General features: G+C 42.6%; 1 protein-coding gene across 1 annotated transcript in view; it reads left to right on the top strand.

The window, feature by feature from the left end:
• The first annotated feature begins 299 nt into the window (after positions 1-299).
• CTDP1 (CTD phosphatase subunit 1) overlaps positions 300-15,078 on the top strand; it is a 114,452-nt gene continuing 99,673 nt past the window's right edge. Inside the window, exon 1 of the mRNA XM_075052092.1 lies at positions 300-770. Coding sequence (XP_074908193.1) covers positions 445-770 — 326 coding nt within the window. The 5' untranslated portion in view covers positions 300-444. The remainder of the gene's footprint in view (positions 771-15,078) is intronic.

The following is a 15,078-nucleotide window of genomic DNA, read 5'->3' as shown; positions in this document are numbered from 1 at the left end:
GGCCGGGGTCGCTCAGGGCACCTCGTCCCTCCTCGGCCGCCCTCCGCCTCTCCCCGCTCACGACCCGGGGAGATGAACGGCGAACACCGGCGTAGCCGCCGCCGGTTCCCCCCGTGAGGGAAGCGTCTCGGTCGCCTCAGCCGCGCCTCCCCCTTTCCCGCTCCCCGGCGGGGAGTGAAGAACTACCACTCCCAGCATGCCCCGCGCGTCCCCGCTCCCGCCTCCTCCCCTTCCCGCCCGTTGGGGTGCGCCTGTCCCTTTAAGCCCGGCCGGACGCCCGGCGCCCGGCGCTTGCGCAGAGACGCCGTGACCTCGCTGCCTGTCGGTGCCGCCGGTGACTATCGGGGTTCCCCCCCCTCCCCCTCCCGCCTCGGCGGCAGCGCGGGGCGGCGGGCGTTGCCATAGCGACACCCCCCCCCCCCGCCCCTTGCCCCGGCCGGGACGATGGAGGGGCCGGCGGGCGGCGGGCCCGGCTCGGAGGGCCCGGCGGGTGTGATCGCGGAGATCCGCGCTCCCGGCCCTCGGCCGTTGCGGCTGCTGGAGTGGAAGGTGTCGGTGGGGACGGCGGTGCAGATCGGGTCGGTGCTGGCGTTGTGCGCTCCGCTGCCCCCCCCGCCTCGTCCCTCCGCCGCCGCTGCCGCCCCGCCGCCCTCCGCCAGCGGCGCCAGCACCCGGCCGCAGCGGGCCGGCCCCGAACGCAAGCTGAAAGCCGAACGGCCCGGTGTGGTGAGGGAGCTGTGTGCGAGGCCCGGACAGGTCATCGCGCCCGGGTGAGTGCGGGGCGCCGGGTCTGGCGCTTCTCCTTAAGGGGGGGGGGTCCCTCGTTCCCCCGTTCCCCGCCGGCCGACCCTACGGGCGCTGCTTGCGGCCGGTGTGGGCCCGTTCCTGCCCCGGGAGCCTTGTGCCGGCCCTTCGCGGGTGATAAAGCCGCGGCCGTGCCTGGGGGGTCTGTGTCTCGCTGCCGTGGAGGGAAAGGGCCTTCCTCCGGAGCTGTGCGCTGGGCTGCTGCGGGAAAGGGCCCTGCCAGGAGGAGGAGGAGGAGGAGGATGAAGCCTGAGCATCAAGGGAGGCGTCGAGGAGGAGGAAGAGATCACGCTCTAGTCCCCCGCTTCGGAGCCGAGCGCATCGCTGTGAGCTCTGCCTCCAAGAGCCGGGCATCCCCTTCACGTGTTTCGGGGTTCTCTGAAAACTGCTCTTGCTGGCAAAAAAACACTGGGAAGTACGTTCCCCTTCACGTGTTTTGGGGTTTTCTGAAACCTGTTCTCACTGGCAAAAAAACACTTGGAAGTATTTTCCCCTTTGCATGTTTCAGGGTTCTCTGAAAACTGCTCTTACTGGCAAAAAAACACTTGGAAGTACTTTTTTTTTTTTTTTTAGTTTGGCAGTTCGCTGTTAGGTTGGTGCAAAACTCGAGTAGCAAAGGGATCATTTCCTGCATGATAGGAGGGATTCTAATGGGAATCGGCGCTGCGGCAAGACATTTTTAAATTACTAGATACTGTACGTATAATACTGGCAGCCTAAACGCTATTAATACCGTAGACGTTTGAACGTATAAGGCTTCGCAGATATAAACGAGGTGGTGTCGTTTGAACTTTCAGAAGAGCAAGCGATTAAATAAGAGAGGTTTTCCATAGTTTAACGATGGCTTTGTCTCGATAAGACTGGATGTCGGCCGACTTTCAAACTCTTAAGTGGCTAATAGTTAGGTAGGGCCTCTCAGATTTCTAGGTGAAATTGGGCTAACAGCTTGCTACCCTGGACTTCAAGCAGATTTTTTTTTTTTTTTCTCAACAGGAAACCATTGAAACACTCTACTTCCTCTGTTTTATGACAGCAAGTTATTTTCTTTTATTGCAGTTCTCTTGATTTTTTTCTTTGGGGGGCGGGGGTGGGTGCAGCCAGGCCTAAACTTTCTTGATTGAAAATCACCAGTACATGCAAAACATCTGTGTATGGGCGTGCTCTGTAAGGTTCAGGAAAAAAACAATCTGATTCTTTTTTTATCAGTCAGTAATATAAGGTGCTACAGAGGAGATGCTCTCTGTAGGAAGAAAAACACAGCTTACATTATTCTTTCTGAGATAAGACTGTGGCTTTCCTTTCGTGCCACATCAGCATTCTGCTATTGCATCTGGTGCAACATGGACAATCTTTTATATCTGATTTAGAACAAAGGTACCGTAAATGCTAGGTCAGACTAAAATCATCTTAAAAATACAGACTAAAATTTTAAAACACCATTTGCGTGATGAAACTCATCTTGATAGTGCTGAGTAGAAGAGGAGATAAAGTTATCTAGTTATCTTTTCATTATGTTAGCTAAGTACTTGGGAGGAAAACGAAAACAAAAAAGATTTTAAATTGTAAAAGTAAACAATTTAAAATATGCTGGGTCTGATGTAGCAGCATTTTAGGTTTAGCTTTGCTCAGTGTGAACTTTAGGACTTGAGTGCACCAATTTTTATACAATGCTTTTATTAGATTTGTCTGGTCTTGATTCACTCGGATTATAATTAGCAAGTCCTTGCTTTGAGACAAATAGAAAATAAATACTGTTCTTTGTTGTTCTTGGCTTCTAAAACATTTGTGTCTTACACAGCTAGAAGTTAGTTCTTAATACTGACCATTGCTAGACTTTACGCTTCTGGAATTCTCACTTTTCAGCCTGCGTTCTCTGTTGCGTGCTGTAATGGTATTTACCGGGTGAATGTAAAAGAAAAGTTCAAGCGAAGAGGTGGAAGAAGCATGACCTAAGGGTAGTAGAGCTGGTCAGCAGTTGGAGATGTATCTGCATTTCTTTGGTCACTTAAAAGGTGGGGCTTTTTTTTTTGGTCAGCATTTAATCTCTTGCCTGTGGCTTCCCGTTTTGTGGAATGGAAATAATATTTCACTACCTATCAGCAATATTTAAATATATGTTAAGGTTGTGCAGTATTAAAATACAGGTGTGATAAAGGTAGGTGACATAGCTGAAATTTATTCAGCATCTCCAGAGGATACACTTTTTTTTTTTTTAATCCAAACTTTCCAGGGTGGTAGGTGCCATTTGCTGCCTTCAAAAAAGTGGATTTGGTCAGTTTAGCCCCAAATTCTCTGTAAACCAAAGATATGTGCAAATATTTGTCAGGCACTTAAACACTGTTTCTATTCCAAATATTTTTCCTTTTCGTTAGAACATGAGAACATAAGTTGATGAAACCTTTTTATTTGAGGATAAATAATGTGACTGGCTAATTTTTTTTTTTCCATGTCAATTTGGTCATCATTATTTCTGAAAATAATGACATCTTTTAGCAAAAGTCTCTCCCTCTTAAGAAAACACATTCTAACTTGGGGTTATTTTTTCTTTTAGATCAGGCATGAGATGAAATCTTTTGGTACATGAAAGTAATTTTCCACCTACAAGTAGTGCTTAATTTTCTTGTAGGTTGATTACCCACTTTTTGGTATTGGCAGTGGTGTAAATGGCCCACAGGGGAGAGGATGGGATGGGATGGGGGTGACAGCCCAAGGCAGGCAGGAGGTGGCTTTTGCTTAGACTAGCAGGGGTAGGCTTGTACCAAATGTCAAACCAGGACTCGAGAAAGGAAGGTGTTTGACCTGTTAGGACTGTAAACAGCAGGGATGACAGTAAGCAGTTAATGAAAGGTCTTTGATGTTAATGAAGCATAATTTCTATGGGTGGCAGGAGCAACAAATGTCAAAAACTGCTGCGCTGCTCTGTGTATTATTAATGCCAGTTGCCCATCAAGGTTAATCATTCCGAGGCTGCTGCAGGTATGTCAGGATTCTGGGTTGGGTCAGTATTTTGTTGCATGTGAATATTTACATGAGTGTTTCTAATATGAAACAATTGTCCCCTTTCAGGCCCTACTGATGGGATGGACTACTGAAAGTCTTTTGTTTGGTTCACTTTGGTAGAGTCTTCAAAAATATTTATTAGATGTACATTTAAACTGGGTATTGTTGTGTTTTACTACATAGCTTTAATAGCTAAAACTTGTGTTCTTCTACAGAACATAAAGTATATGAGTGTTGTAATAAAAATCTTGTTTAAACCTACCCAGATTCTAGTGAAGCAAAACTTGTATTTTCTCTTTTTGGAGAAGACAGCAGGAAAGAGGTGGGAATTTTTGTAGTGTTACTTGGCATTTTTTATTTTATTGGAAACTTGATTGTATCTTGAAAAAACATATCTTCCTTTGGCTATATAATGTCACAGAGCCTCGGGACCTAGTTTACCACCCAAGATGAGGACACTTAACCCTGGACCCCAATACCTTTCATCTTACAGTCTTCAAGGGGAATAAAATGCTGATGAACTACAGTTTATTTTGAAGTGATGACACTTGTAATAAACTACAGGAAAAACAATTTGCCGTTTCAGTTAGACACAAATGTTTCATAATATCCTGTCAAATATTTAATGAGCTTATTAGAGTCTACAAAAAAAAACTTACTGCCAGACGCTGAGGATTGTTGAATAACACTTAAAGATCCCAGCTTACTACACCTCTCGCCTAATTCCTTTTTACCCTTGGATTCATTCCATTATTTTTTTTATCGTAAGTTTTGGTATGCATCTTTCCGAGCTGCTTCCTGTGTGTCTTTTTCCACCACCACCCCCCTGCCTTGTTCCCATCATATACTGTGATACTAAGGAAGCCTCCTTTTTAATGCATCTGTCTTGCATTTGGTTCAATTTGATATTGAAAAAGATCCAAGCTCTAAATGAGGGGTTTCTGTCCTTCATTGCCTTCTTTTTCTCCTCTTCCTAGTTCTCCAGCACCTAACAAGTTGGGAGCTCACACTATAGCTAATAGTGCTGAATGGTAGAGTACAAGATCTCCTTTCTTTATGTGACCGTCTGTTTTCACAGAACTTGTAGGAACTTCCTTATCTAAGAGAATCAAGCTGCTCAGTCAGGTTTGGTTGGAAACAGGCGTCAGGCTCAGAAGTTGCCAGTAGTGTGGTTGTAGCAGCCTTGTGCCTGCAGTTCTCGGTGCGGCTTCCTTAGGCCATGGTTTCGTGATTCCTTCGGGCCAATGCAGGAGTTGGCTGGAAGGGATGCTCACGCTTTGGTGTGTCTCCAGCTTGCATTGAGCTGGGTGTTGGAAATCATGTAGCTAAAGATGGTTTGGTCTCTTTTTTTTTTTTTTCCTTTCCATCCTTCCCACCCACTGTGAAACGGTCCGTACTGATCAATTCCCTCATGTTGCTCCAACAGGAGTGTAGTGCAGGGAAGGGGAGGGTGACTTATCCTTTCAGCAGTAGCCTGTATTTAGGTCAGATCAAAGTGGTTGTGTAAATGCCAGTAGGGTCATTAGGGGGATAAATGACATGTTAACACCAGGAAATAACATTATTGAGGCTGTATATGTCCCATATGGCATTCTGTATGATAGTCTTTAGTAACACATTACTTTTATCCTTACAAGGTTTCTCTCAAACCGGGGGATTTTCTGCTGTCGGACTTCTTAGTATAAGTTGCTCATCTTGAGCACGAGGACTTTGCCGCTGTATGCGAGTGTGTGCAGAATCCCATGGGCCAGCAGACAGAGTGAGATAGCTCATGGAACTATTTGATGCATCCCGTTGTAGAACTACAAGCTGGTTATAGCTGTCTTTAAAAAAAAAGTGTGTGTTTGCAGATGTCTGTCCTGGAAATTGATTTTGCTTTTACCCAAATTGTAATGGATTTTTATTTAATTGCTGTCTTGTTTCTTTACTGTATTTATGAGCTTTACTTCAATACTAGAGTTGTTTAGAAAACCACGGTCTTTTTCAAAGGCACACGTGCATGTTATTTCTTTTGTGAAACTGCCACATGGTTTTCCTTAATTGTAGAACAAATAGCCTTCTGAAGAGAAAATGCATGGACAAAAATTCTGACTGGAGGACTGGAATGAGACCTTTAGTTTTGTGCTGCATGATACCTAGCCCTTTGAACTGGAAGGGATTGGAATAGTTTGAGGAAGGAAGAGAGAGGCAAGACTTTTGCTTTGAATTGTCTTAGAAGTTTCTATCTTGACCCAAGAGGCTTCTTTCCTTTGAGAAATCTTAGTAGTGCAACTTGCATGCCTGCCTAGACCTTTCCGATTTGATGACTGCATGTTTGGTGTTAACTTAAGGGCTGACCCTAGTAGGGATCCCAGACGTTCAGATTTCCAAAGTCAGTCTGACCCAGTGGAAGACCCCCCCTTAGGTAATCTGATAACCCAACATTTGAACTCACTAAATAAAAACGAATATGGGGCGATGGTATTGCAAATTATTAAACATTACCAAAAGTATATAAAAATAGTCCCCAAAATAGTTGGGACTTTCTAGCCTGAAGGTTCAGTAAAGAGCTACCAGCCTTTCATTTTGGGATCTCTTTTTGAGAATGATAATAGACAATTCATTGCAAGTTGTCACTTATAAAATATTCTTATGAATATCTGTTTTGTGTAGTTAAATGTTAATTAAAAGTTAATATAAGGTCACCTAGCACATGTGGACAGTTGAATTTGCAGCAGTTCCCTTTTAAAATATATAGGGGAGTGTAAAATGACTTCCTGGAAAGCAGGTAGTATTGCATTACCGGTTACAGTTCAAGGATCTTGATTATACATTTTGTCTAGGTTTTGTTTTGCTGAACCTAGACTTAATGGAATTGGAAATCTCACGCTTGGACTGTAGGGGAAGGATGGGCACCGTCACTAACAGAAGAGACGTAGTGGTCTTCAAAAGACTTCAGAAGATGGAAAGGTTCCTCTTTTTTGGTGTGGACAAGAAAGTGCTGCCATACGTAGAGTGTACTGTGAAACTCGGGTGAGAAATTCTCACTGTATTTTGTAGGATGTTACAACAGTGCTCAACAACTGTGTGTTTTCCTTCAGAATCTATATCCCTACTCCTAATGAAGAAGTGCTTCTTGTCCAAAAGGATGAACCATTGTTTCCAGTCAGTAGAAACTACTATTGGCCTCAGACTAGCCTGTTGATGAAAAGGAATTAGCCTGAGTGAAATATATATGCCGTTTGTGAGAGCACACTGTATCTTTTCTGATGTTTTCTGAAACACTGGTCCCATTGAAAAAAAGAAAGGAAAAAAAGCGCCAATATAAAACCTGATTTTCGAAACAAAGAGCAAAGGTTTTGTGTTCTTTCCAGTGCAATGGGAAGGGAATTTTTCTTTAGTCATCTGATGGGACTGAAATGATTTAGATTAAGGTAACTGGGCTGATGCTGGATGATTTATACAAGATACCATTCAAGAGAACTATCTAAATCCAGAAGGACTTTTCTACTTTGTGCATTACTGTAAAAGGTGGCAGTATACCATGTAGATTACTTCTTACAGACACATCAATTTTTTTATAGCATGTCCTTTTTTACAGGAAGGATGGGATATTGCCAGGCCACTATTTCACTAATAAACTTAAAAAAAAAAAAAAATTGCCTTTCTACAAATGTTTTGAGAAAAACTGTAGAATAAGACAGCAATTTAGACATTTAGAGTAGAACTGAATAATGCCCATTTGTTTGCTTTGTAGTGCTTTTGCATTGTAGTGCTTCCTAGTTTAAAAATTACATCTGAAACTTTGCAGCATTCAGCTGGTGTGTAAGGCAAAAGGTCTTGGTCCAAGCTTAGTGGAGTGAACTGCGTGAATCCTTGTTCGCAGGAGAGAGGGGGGGTGAGCAGTTGCAGCCAAAGAAGGCATTGCTGAACAAGAAGGGAACTTAATTCTGAACTTTCCAGGTAACTCTACAGCTATTCATAATACTTCCCCTTTATATGCTGAGCAGCCTTCTAAACTGTTGTGCTTTGCTTTCAGAGCGTTCGTCGGGATTCTGGGCTCGTTTGGCGCTGTTGGGTGTCCCGACAGCATGCGATGCCACGTGGCTGTTGCTGAATGTGGAGCTGCTGCTCCTTGGTTTGAATGCTGCTGCAACTTATGATGGTCCTGTTCTTAACTACTTTTAAGGGTGTTAAGAGTTATTAAATTTTCCTGTATAAGTGTGTTCGTTTGGCTTAACAGCAAGTCCCAGAGGAAAACATATGCAGAAGGTAGTGTCAAGATAAAAGTTTTTTGGATCTTTTGTTTGCCACAGTATCCAAATAGGGAAAGGAGTGGAGGAAGCTGTTAGACTTGAGGATTCCGCATCCTAAGGTAAACCTCTTCGATTTTATTTGTTGCAGACAAAGGGACAGTGATTGCTTAAGTGTCTTGTTCTACGGAGAAGTTGATGAAATGTTTGGAGAAGGTTTAATGTTCTCTATTAAAAGATGCAGCTTTCTGAGGCAGAGAGGGAGAGATCACAGGATCCTCCCAGATTTCTTAGGCACAAGAAGCCGCCAAAAATGCGTATATAGCTTTGCCGGCTCTGTGTGTGTGTCAAACTGTCTCTTTCTCAGTCATCTTTCTCTGCTTTGGTGTCCAGACTGCTTTGGTGTTCATCTGTAGCTGTTTCTCTAGATGCAGGCCTGCAGATGCAGAAGGCAAACCAAGTCTGTTCAGGTGATCTTGGCTGGGGGTAGGAGGAATGCAGTGATAAGTTGGTCTGAGATAAGGGGAACTTATGTGCCTTTATCTGAAGGAGAGTTGGGGGATTTGAGAAGGTATACACCTGAAAAGAACAAAAAGGAGTCTGAGATGGGATTAGTCCAAGACTGTTGTCACTTGGCCTTGCAGCAGTTCAGCTGTGACTACTGTTCTTTAGTAACTGATGTGAAAGTTCAAGTGTGGTTTGAGAAAACTGCAGTTTTAGATTAATTATTCTGTCAATTAGAAGGATGTACAGTTACCACTCTCCCACTTTAACTTTTTGGATGGATGCCAATTAGGTTGGCAGTGTTCATCACATATATGTGTATATATGCCATGTATAGATTTGGATGACTTAGATTTTTGATCCTGCTGTCAGATGGATGTTGCTGAACCAAGGAATTCGTCTTGAAGTGTGTGTGTGCACGCTAAAAAGCTACACTGAGTGGTTTAGAAAATGGACCCTGGAATAAAGTACGCTTGTAAATATGTTTCCTTTGAAAGCTGCAGGTAGATTTTCTTAGGAGCTGTACCATGCCTCATTCTTCCCTTGCCAGCTTTTTTTGTGAGTGAAGTAGTTTCCTTTTTTTTTAAACCCATTTCACTTAACTGCTTTTGCCCCGTGATTCTTATACAAGCAGGTGCTGATGGCAGGGGATTCATGAAATGCTAAGAGAGGGGAAATCATGAAAAATGAAATACCTTCTTTAGTGTAACAATGAAAATCCTGGGTATTCATATTAAAACCACAGTTATGGCTCACTGTTTTTAAATTTTAATAGTTAATCTTTTACACTCTGCATAATTCCTACTTTTCTAAGATGCGTTATGTGGTAGAAGGAAGCTGGTTATGATATGTGTTATGTTTCCAGCTGTAACTGGCATTGATTAGACTATTGCTGTGATGTTTGTGTGTAGAATTTGTAAATACCTCTTAGAGATGCTGTCAGCAGTTTGAAGTCCCATGGGGCTCTTCCAATAATGCTTCTATGGTTAGTGTAAAGTTCTGATGTTGAGTGTAGTCGAGGAGTCAAAGGACTTGTGTTCGCTTTGATTGCTACTGCTTCAAGTGATAGTCATCTCTTCAGTTAAGAAAATGTAACCTGTGTGTGAACACAGAAGTAATTTTCCAGTTTTTCTGGCCGTGCACTGCTAGATGCAGTTCCTCAACTCTCAGCTGGAGTTGTGCTGCATGCATTTGGGAAGTGCTGCGTGACTGCTAACACTGCAGTCAGAGAGAGGTGGCAATAGAAACGCAAATGGATAAAACAGTAATGTCAATAGTTGACAGTAATGATGGGGGGGGACAGACTGCAGAACCGTTTGCTGCTTCAGTGAATTACTGAGATGTGACAGCTTATTTTCTTCTGCTGCTGTTAGAAGTACTACTTAATACTAAAGAAACAAGTTAGAAAGACGTGAGCTCTTAACCCTGTACTTCTGAATTCATTCTGTATGAACTTCATTGTTTTGAGGGGGGTTTATGTAAAAGTATGGAGAACTATATACTTACCTTTACCTTTAAAAAAAAAAAGTAGTTTTGAGTTCTCCCAAATAATAAGATTTTAGTTTAAAATGTTCTAAATAAAATAAAGTAAGTTCTAAATCATCTTCAAAAGATTTACTAGATTTTATGTAAAAGGCACTGCAAACTCATCTGCTTTTTTTTGGACCTTTTTATTGTACATTGTTAACTTTTAACAGTGGCTTTTTGAAACATGTAAGAAGCTGCCCATAGTGTTGTGCATGGAAGGTGGGAGAGGGTCACCTCCTTCCTTGTAATGCCAAACTCCAGAAATAAACAGAAATGCTTCTTAAAGGCTTGCAAATCATGGAAGTAGTCTTACTTTGCGCTTAAGATATCTTTTGGATTATAAATAAAATCCAGAAGCTCTGGGCCTAAGTTTCTCTTGGCATTCATAACCACATCTGTCTAAACCTGAACAGATACCTTGCCTGAAGAGTAGAATAAAAATGATTTTTCAGCTTTTCTTCTCCAAAATGTTTTGAAGTTCACGCACATTTTAACTCATAATTGTGAATAGTTTGTGCTTAACAGGAAAAAAAAAATCTCAAGGCCCATGATTTCCCCATTAGCTTTGGAGAGTTGAAATGATGCCTTGAGGTGTGAACTATGCTTTCTATGACCTACTGCTTGCATCAGTTGTTATTATATGGTTGTAATTACAAATGCGTCTTTACCCTGATGTCTGCATCATGCTAGGGTAGGGTGTGGGTTTTGGAGGTTTTGTGTTTGGTTTGGGGGTTTTTATCAAAATGGCTGACTTGGTTGGGTGAGGCCTTTGGGGCTTACACGTATTTCAAATACAGCCTTCTCTACTTGCTTGTCCTTGAGTGTAAGTCAAGTGGCTTCTGTAGAGAACTGATGAGAGAAGTTTCTTGCAACATCTGGAAGAGGCTGTAGGCCACGGGTTGCCTGTAGCAGCAAGGGCCATCTGTACTTGTCATCCTTGGTATTTTTAATCAATTATTCAAGGACTCTCTCTGCTTCTTCACAGATATTGATGAGGGTTAAATAAATAAATAACTCCAATGGCTAAATATCTAAGGAATTACTTACTCTTACGTGGTGATTTCAAGGTGATTAAGGCTTTGAAAAATCCTTGCTATGAAACTGGAGTCCTGTGTAACAGAGGCTGTGGTTTGATGTAAATTGGGCTTGAGGGCTTTCTGTAGTGGTTCTAAATGCTGCAGCCACATACCACAAAATGTTGTTCTGGTATAAGCCAACAAAAATGTCAAGTGTTTCACAAATTTGAGTAAATTAAACTGTAGAAGCAGGCTTTAAGTTGAATTGGACTTAATCTGTCTGCCATTCTAGTCTTATGACAGCTAAAAGATTGTGTACTTGTATTTGTTCTAGATCAGTTGGTTGATTAAAAAATAGTTGGTATTAATGATCATTGATCTGAGGTGTGTTCATTTGGTATTTTTACCCCTTGACAATTTGCCAGTAACACTGCCTTGAGCATGCTCCGGAACCTGGGCGGTGGCTTTTGTTCACCTGTACACCAGAATCTCATTTTGCTGCATTAGTATGGTTTTACATCTTCTAAAACTAATTGCAGGCGCATATGGCATGAGATTGAGGACAGCGGCTTTAAGTGATCACAATGACAAATTGGGGTATGTGACTCTTGTGGTATTTGATATCTTTCTTTATCCCAAATGGATCTGAGGAAATCCAGCAGTCTCTTGGCTTTTGACAGATACCAGTGAGATACAAGTGCAGGGCAGTAGCTTTGTCTTGTAACTTTTGTCTACTTTCCCATTCACACATTTGGAAAATTGTACTGTATTTTCTATGCCAGTGCATGGTTCCTTGAAACAGACTTTAAGATAATAAATGATACTTATGTATCCATGGATGGAGATGTTCAAGCTAGTCTGGAACACATAGATAAGATAAATGCTAACAAAGTGGCCTCTTTACAATGTGGGGAGAAAATGTGACTTGTTGAAGCTGCCTGTGTCCTCCCCCAGTCTTAGCCCTCTTTGTAAAAACATTTGCACCGTTGATCTTTTCCCATCTGTCATGGTTTAACCCCAGCCAGTAACTTTGGCAGTCGCTCGCTCACTTCCCCCCCTACCCAGTGGGATGGGGGAGAGAATTGGGGGGTGAAGTAAAACTCGTGAGTTGAGATAAGAACAGTCTAATAGAACAGACAGGAAGAAACTAATAATGATAATAGTAACAATAATAAATTGACAATAATAAAAGGATTGGAATATACAAAACAAGTGATGCACAATGCAATTGCTCACCACCTGCTGACCGATGCTCAGTTAGTCCCTGAGCAGTGATCCCATCCACCCCCGCTTCCCCCAGTTTATATACTAGATGTGACATCACACGGTATGGAATACCCCTTTGGCCAGTTTGGCTCAGCTGTCCTGGCTGTGTCCCCCCCCAACTCCTTGTGCCCCTCCAGCCTTCTTGCTGGCTGGGCACAAGAAGCTGAAAAATCCTTGACTTGGTCTAAACACAACTTAGCAACAACTGAAAACATCAGTGTGTTACCAACATTCTTCTCATACTGAACCCAAGACATAACACTGTACCAGATACTAGGAAGAAAATTAACTCTATTCCAGCTGAAACCAGGACAGTCCATCAGTCACCCTTGCTGGACTCCTCTATCAGCTGCTTTGACTCTATAAACCCAGCAGCAAACCTGGATGGGGCTGGTCAGCTCTTCTACCTCCCAAGGTACTGAAATAGTCCTTTCTGGAAGTGCCAAAGGAAGGGCTGGGCTTTCAGAGGAAACATGAGGGTGGGGACAAAAAGAAAGTAAGCCATTGCCTTTCTTTGGCAGCAAGCCATTGGAGCAGTTGCCTCTGGAAGTGGAGTCAAGCTGTAATAGAAGGCCATGGATAATGTACGCTCAAGTTAGGCTACTTTTGAATAACAGAGATAACCTACCTGTTATCATGTTGTGCTGAGTACCCTTAAGGTACAGCTCTTTGTAGTTTTCTTCGGAAAAGCCATCTCATGGCCATTGTACTTGTGTGCTGCAGCTGGCTGGCCCCCCCAGCTGCTGGTAGGTGTTCTCCTCCATGGTAAGCTAGCTCAAGAAGTTCTTGCTCCTGTGACTCCTATAACTCCTGTGCTTGCTGCCATCATTCTTTGGTGCTGGAACTGTTAGATCATGCTGAAAAAACAGATTTAAAAAATAATAAAACCTTTTTGTTTGTCATGGGTTGACTCCAGTGATCCATTTAACTGGTTACTACAACTGAGGAGTAGCAAATTGTAGCATAGATAAGAGAACTTTATGTGCTGGCTTTCCCACTGTAATTAACCTACCAGGAACCACAGCCTTGGTTGTGCTTGATCCAAAGTTCTTACATTTGGAGTCAGCACTAATGACCAGGCCTTAGAATTAGCAAAGGCATTGACTTCCTCTGTTAATAAAAGCAAAATGCTTGTATTGGATTTCATGAAAGCTTTCCTTTTTTTTTTTTTCTTTCCCATGCTGCTGATTAAAAGCAGATATTGTTAAAAGACTTGTTTTTGAAAACGGTCGAAATGTGGAATTGCTGGGAGAACAGTGACAGGCTTATGGTCATCTGCATCCTGAGGCCGTTAGTAAATGTCTGTCCTTATCCATGATCATTGCAACAAAAATTAAATTTTGCTATAGTGGCACACCTAGTGTCTCTGTTTCTTATTTACAAGCACATCTGGAAAGAATGTGAATAAGATCCTAGAGTGGGTTTCCTTATTTACTTGTTCAAGTTTCACTTAAATCGCATTGTATTTTGTTACTTAAAAGAAACCGTGTGGGCAGTTGCTGTCCCATTGCAGTCCTTTGGCTATCAGGGTGGGTATTGCGATGACCTACCCCCTCCACGGCCACCCCCCAAAAAACGTGTGCCTTTCACAGCCCGACGGCTCTTCCCCAGTGCCTGGCTCACTTGCACAGTTGTGACAGTTTGTAAAACTGGGAAAAGATTTGCATCTTTTGTGGCAGTTTTCCTTGGAAGATTATTGTTGAAGTAGCCGATGAGCTCTGCTGCTCTGTCGATGACCCAAGTGGGTCCTGGAGAAGTTTGGGGAGAGAGAAGGAGATGCTGTTAATGCTGCCAGCAGTAGAATGCATTGTAATTCTTCAGATTCGGGGATGGGGTGGGGGGAATCTGTTTCTTCTCTCCAGAAATGGAGTAGGGAGTGGCTCTGCTCTTTAAGCGGGTTTCACTCATGACCCAGAGAAGAGTACAAGCAGAAACCTGAACCCCTATTTGGTATATGCAGCCATTTAAAAACAGACATGCATGCTTTGATTCAGCTTGCTCTTGTCTGATAATTGTCTTGGATCTTGGCCATTATACTTTGAAAATCCCTCATTTCAACAGTAAAAGGAGTGTTTCCAGTTCTGAAATGTACAAAAGTCGTTTTACTTTGAGTTCCATGCTTGTTGTTCTACAGTATATTCCTTTTTAGTAATTAAAGCATATGTGCTAAAATTAAAGTGAGTAAAATATTTAAGTATGCTTAAACCTTAGTAGAGTTCAGGCCTTTCTGCAGCATTAAGTAGTATGTCAGTTGTTTGGGTTTTTCCCCTGGGAGAAGTCTGCTTAAGATTCTGACAGTTGTACTTAAAACTTGACCAGCTTGGTTGTACGGTGCTCAGAAGTCCGCCGGTGCTCTGGAGTTCTTCTTGTCCTTTGGGTTAGATATCGTCACAGAGAATGGTATGACAGAGGGCCTGGTATCATGTACTTTTTATCTCCAGCAGGCATCATAAAATTAGTTGTTCTAATCATATTTAAATGTGCAGGGGCAGAACCGATACTTAGTGGTGCTGTTTGGTATGTGCTAAGGTATAGAGGTGCTGTTTAGGAACAATATGGATGAATAATTTAGAACTCTAATTTTCTTGTAAGAATCTCTGCTCTGTTAAAATCAAAAGGATGAGATGATGTGTACCTATACATGAATGGAAACTCTTGCATGTCCTAATTTGAATCATACCTCAGCCCAGGAGTATACCAGCTCCTCCTGTCACATTCCTGGAGTGTGA

This window comes from Buteo buteo, chromosome 20 (genome assembly GCF_964188355.1).
Source record: "Buteo buteo chromosome 20, bButBut1.hap1.1, whole genome shotgun sequence".
Lineage (NCBI taxonomy): Eukaryota > Metazoa > Chordata > Aves > Accipitriformes > Accipitridae > Buteo > Buteo buteo.
The sequence above is the reverse complement of the archived record's forward strand: the minus strand, read 5'-3'. Positions and strand labels throughout refer to the sequence as shown.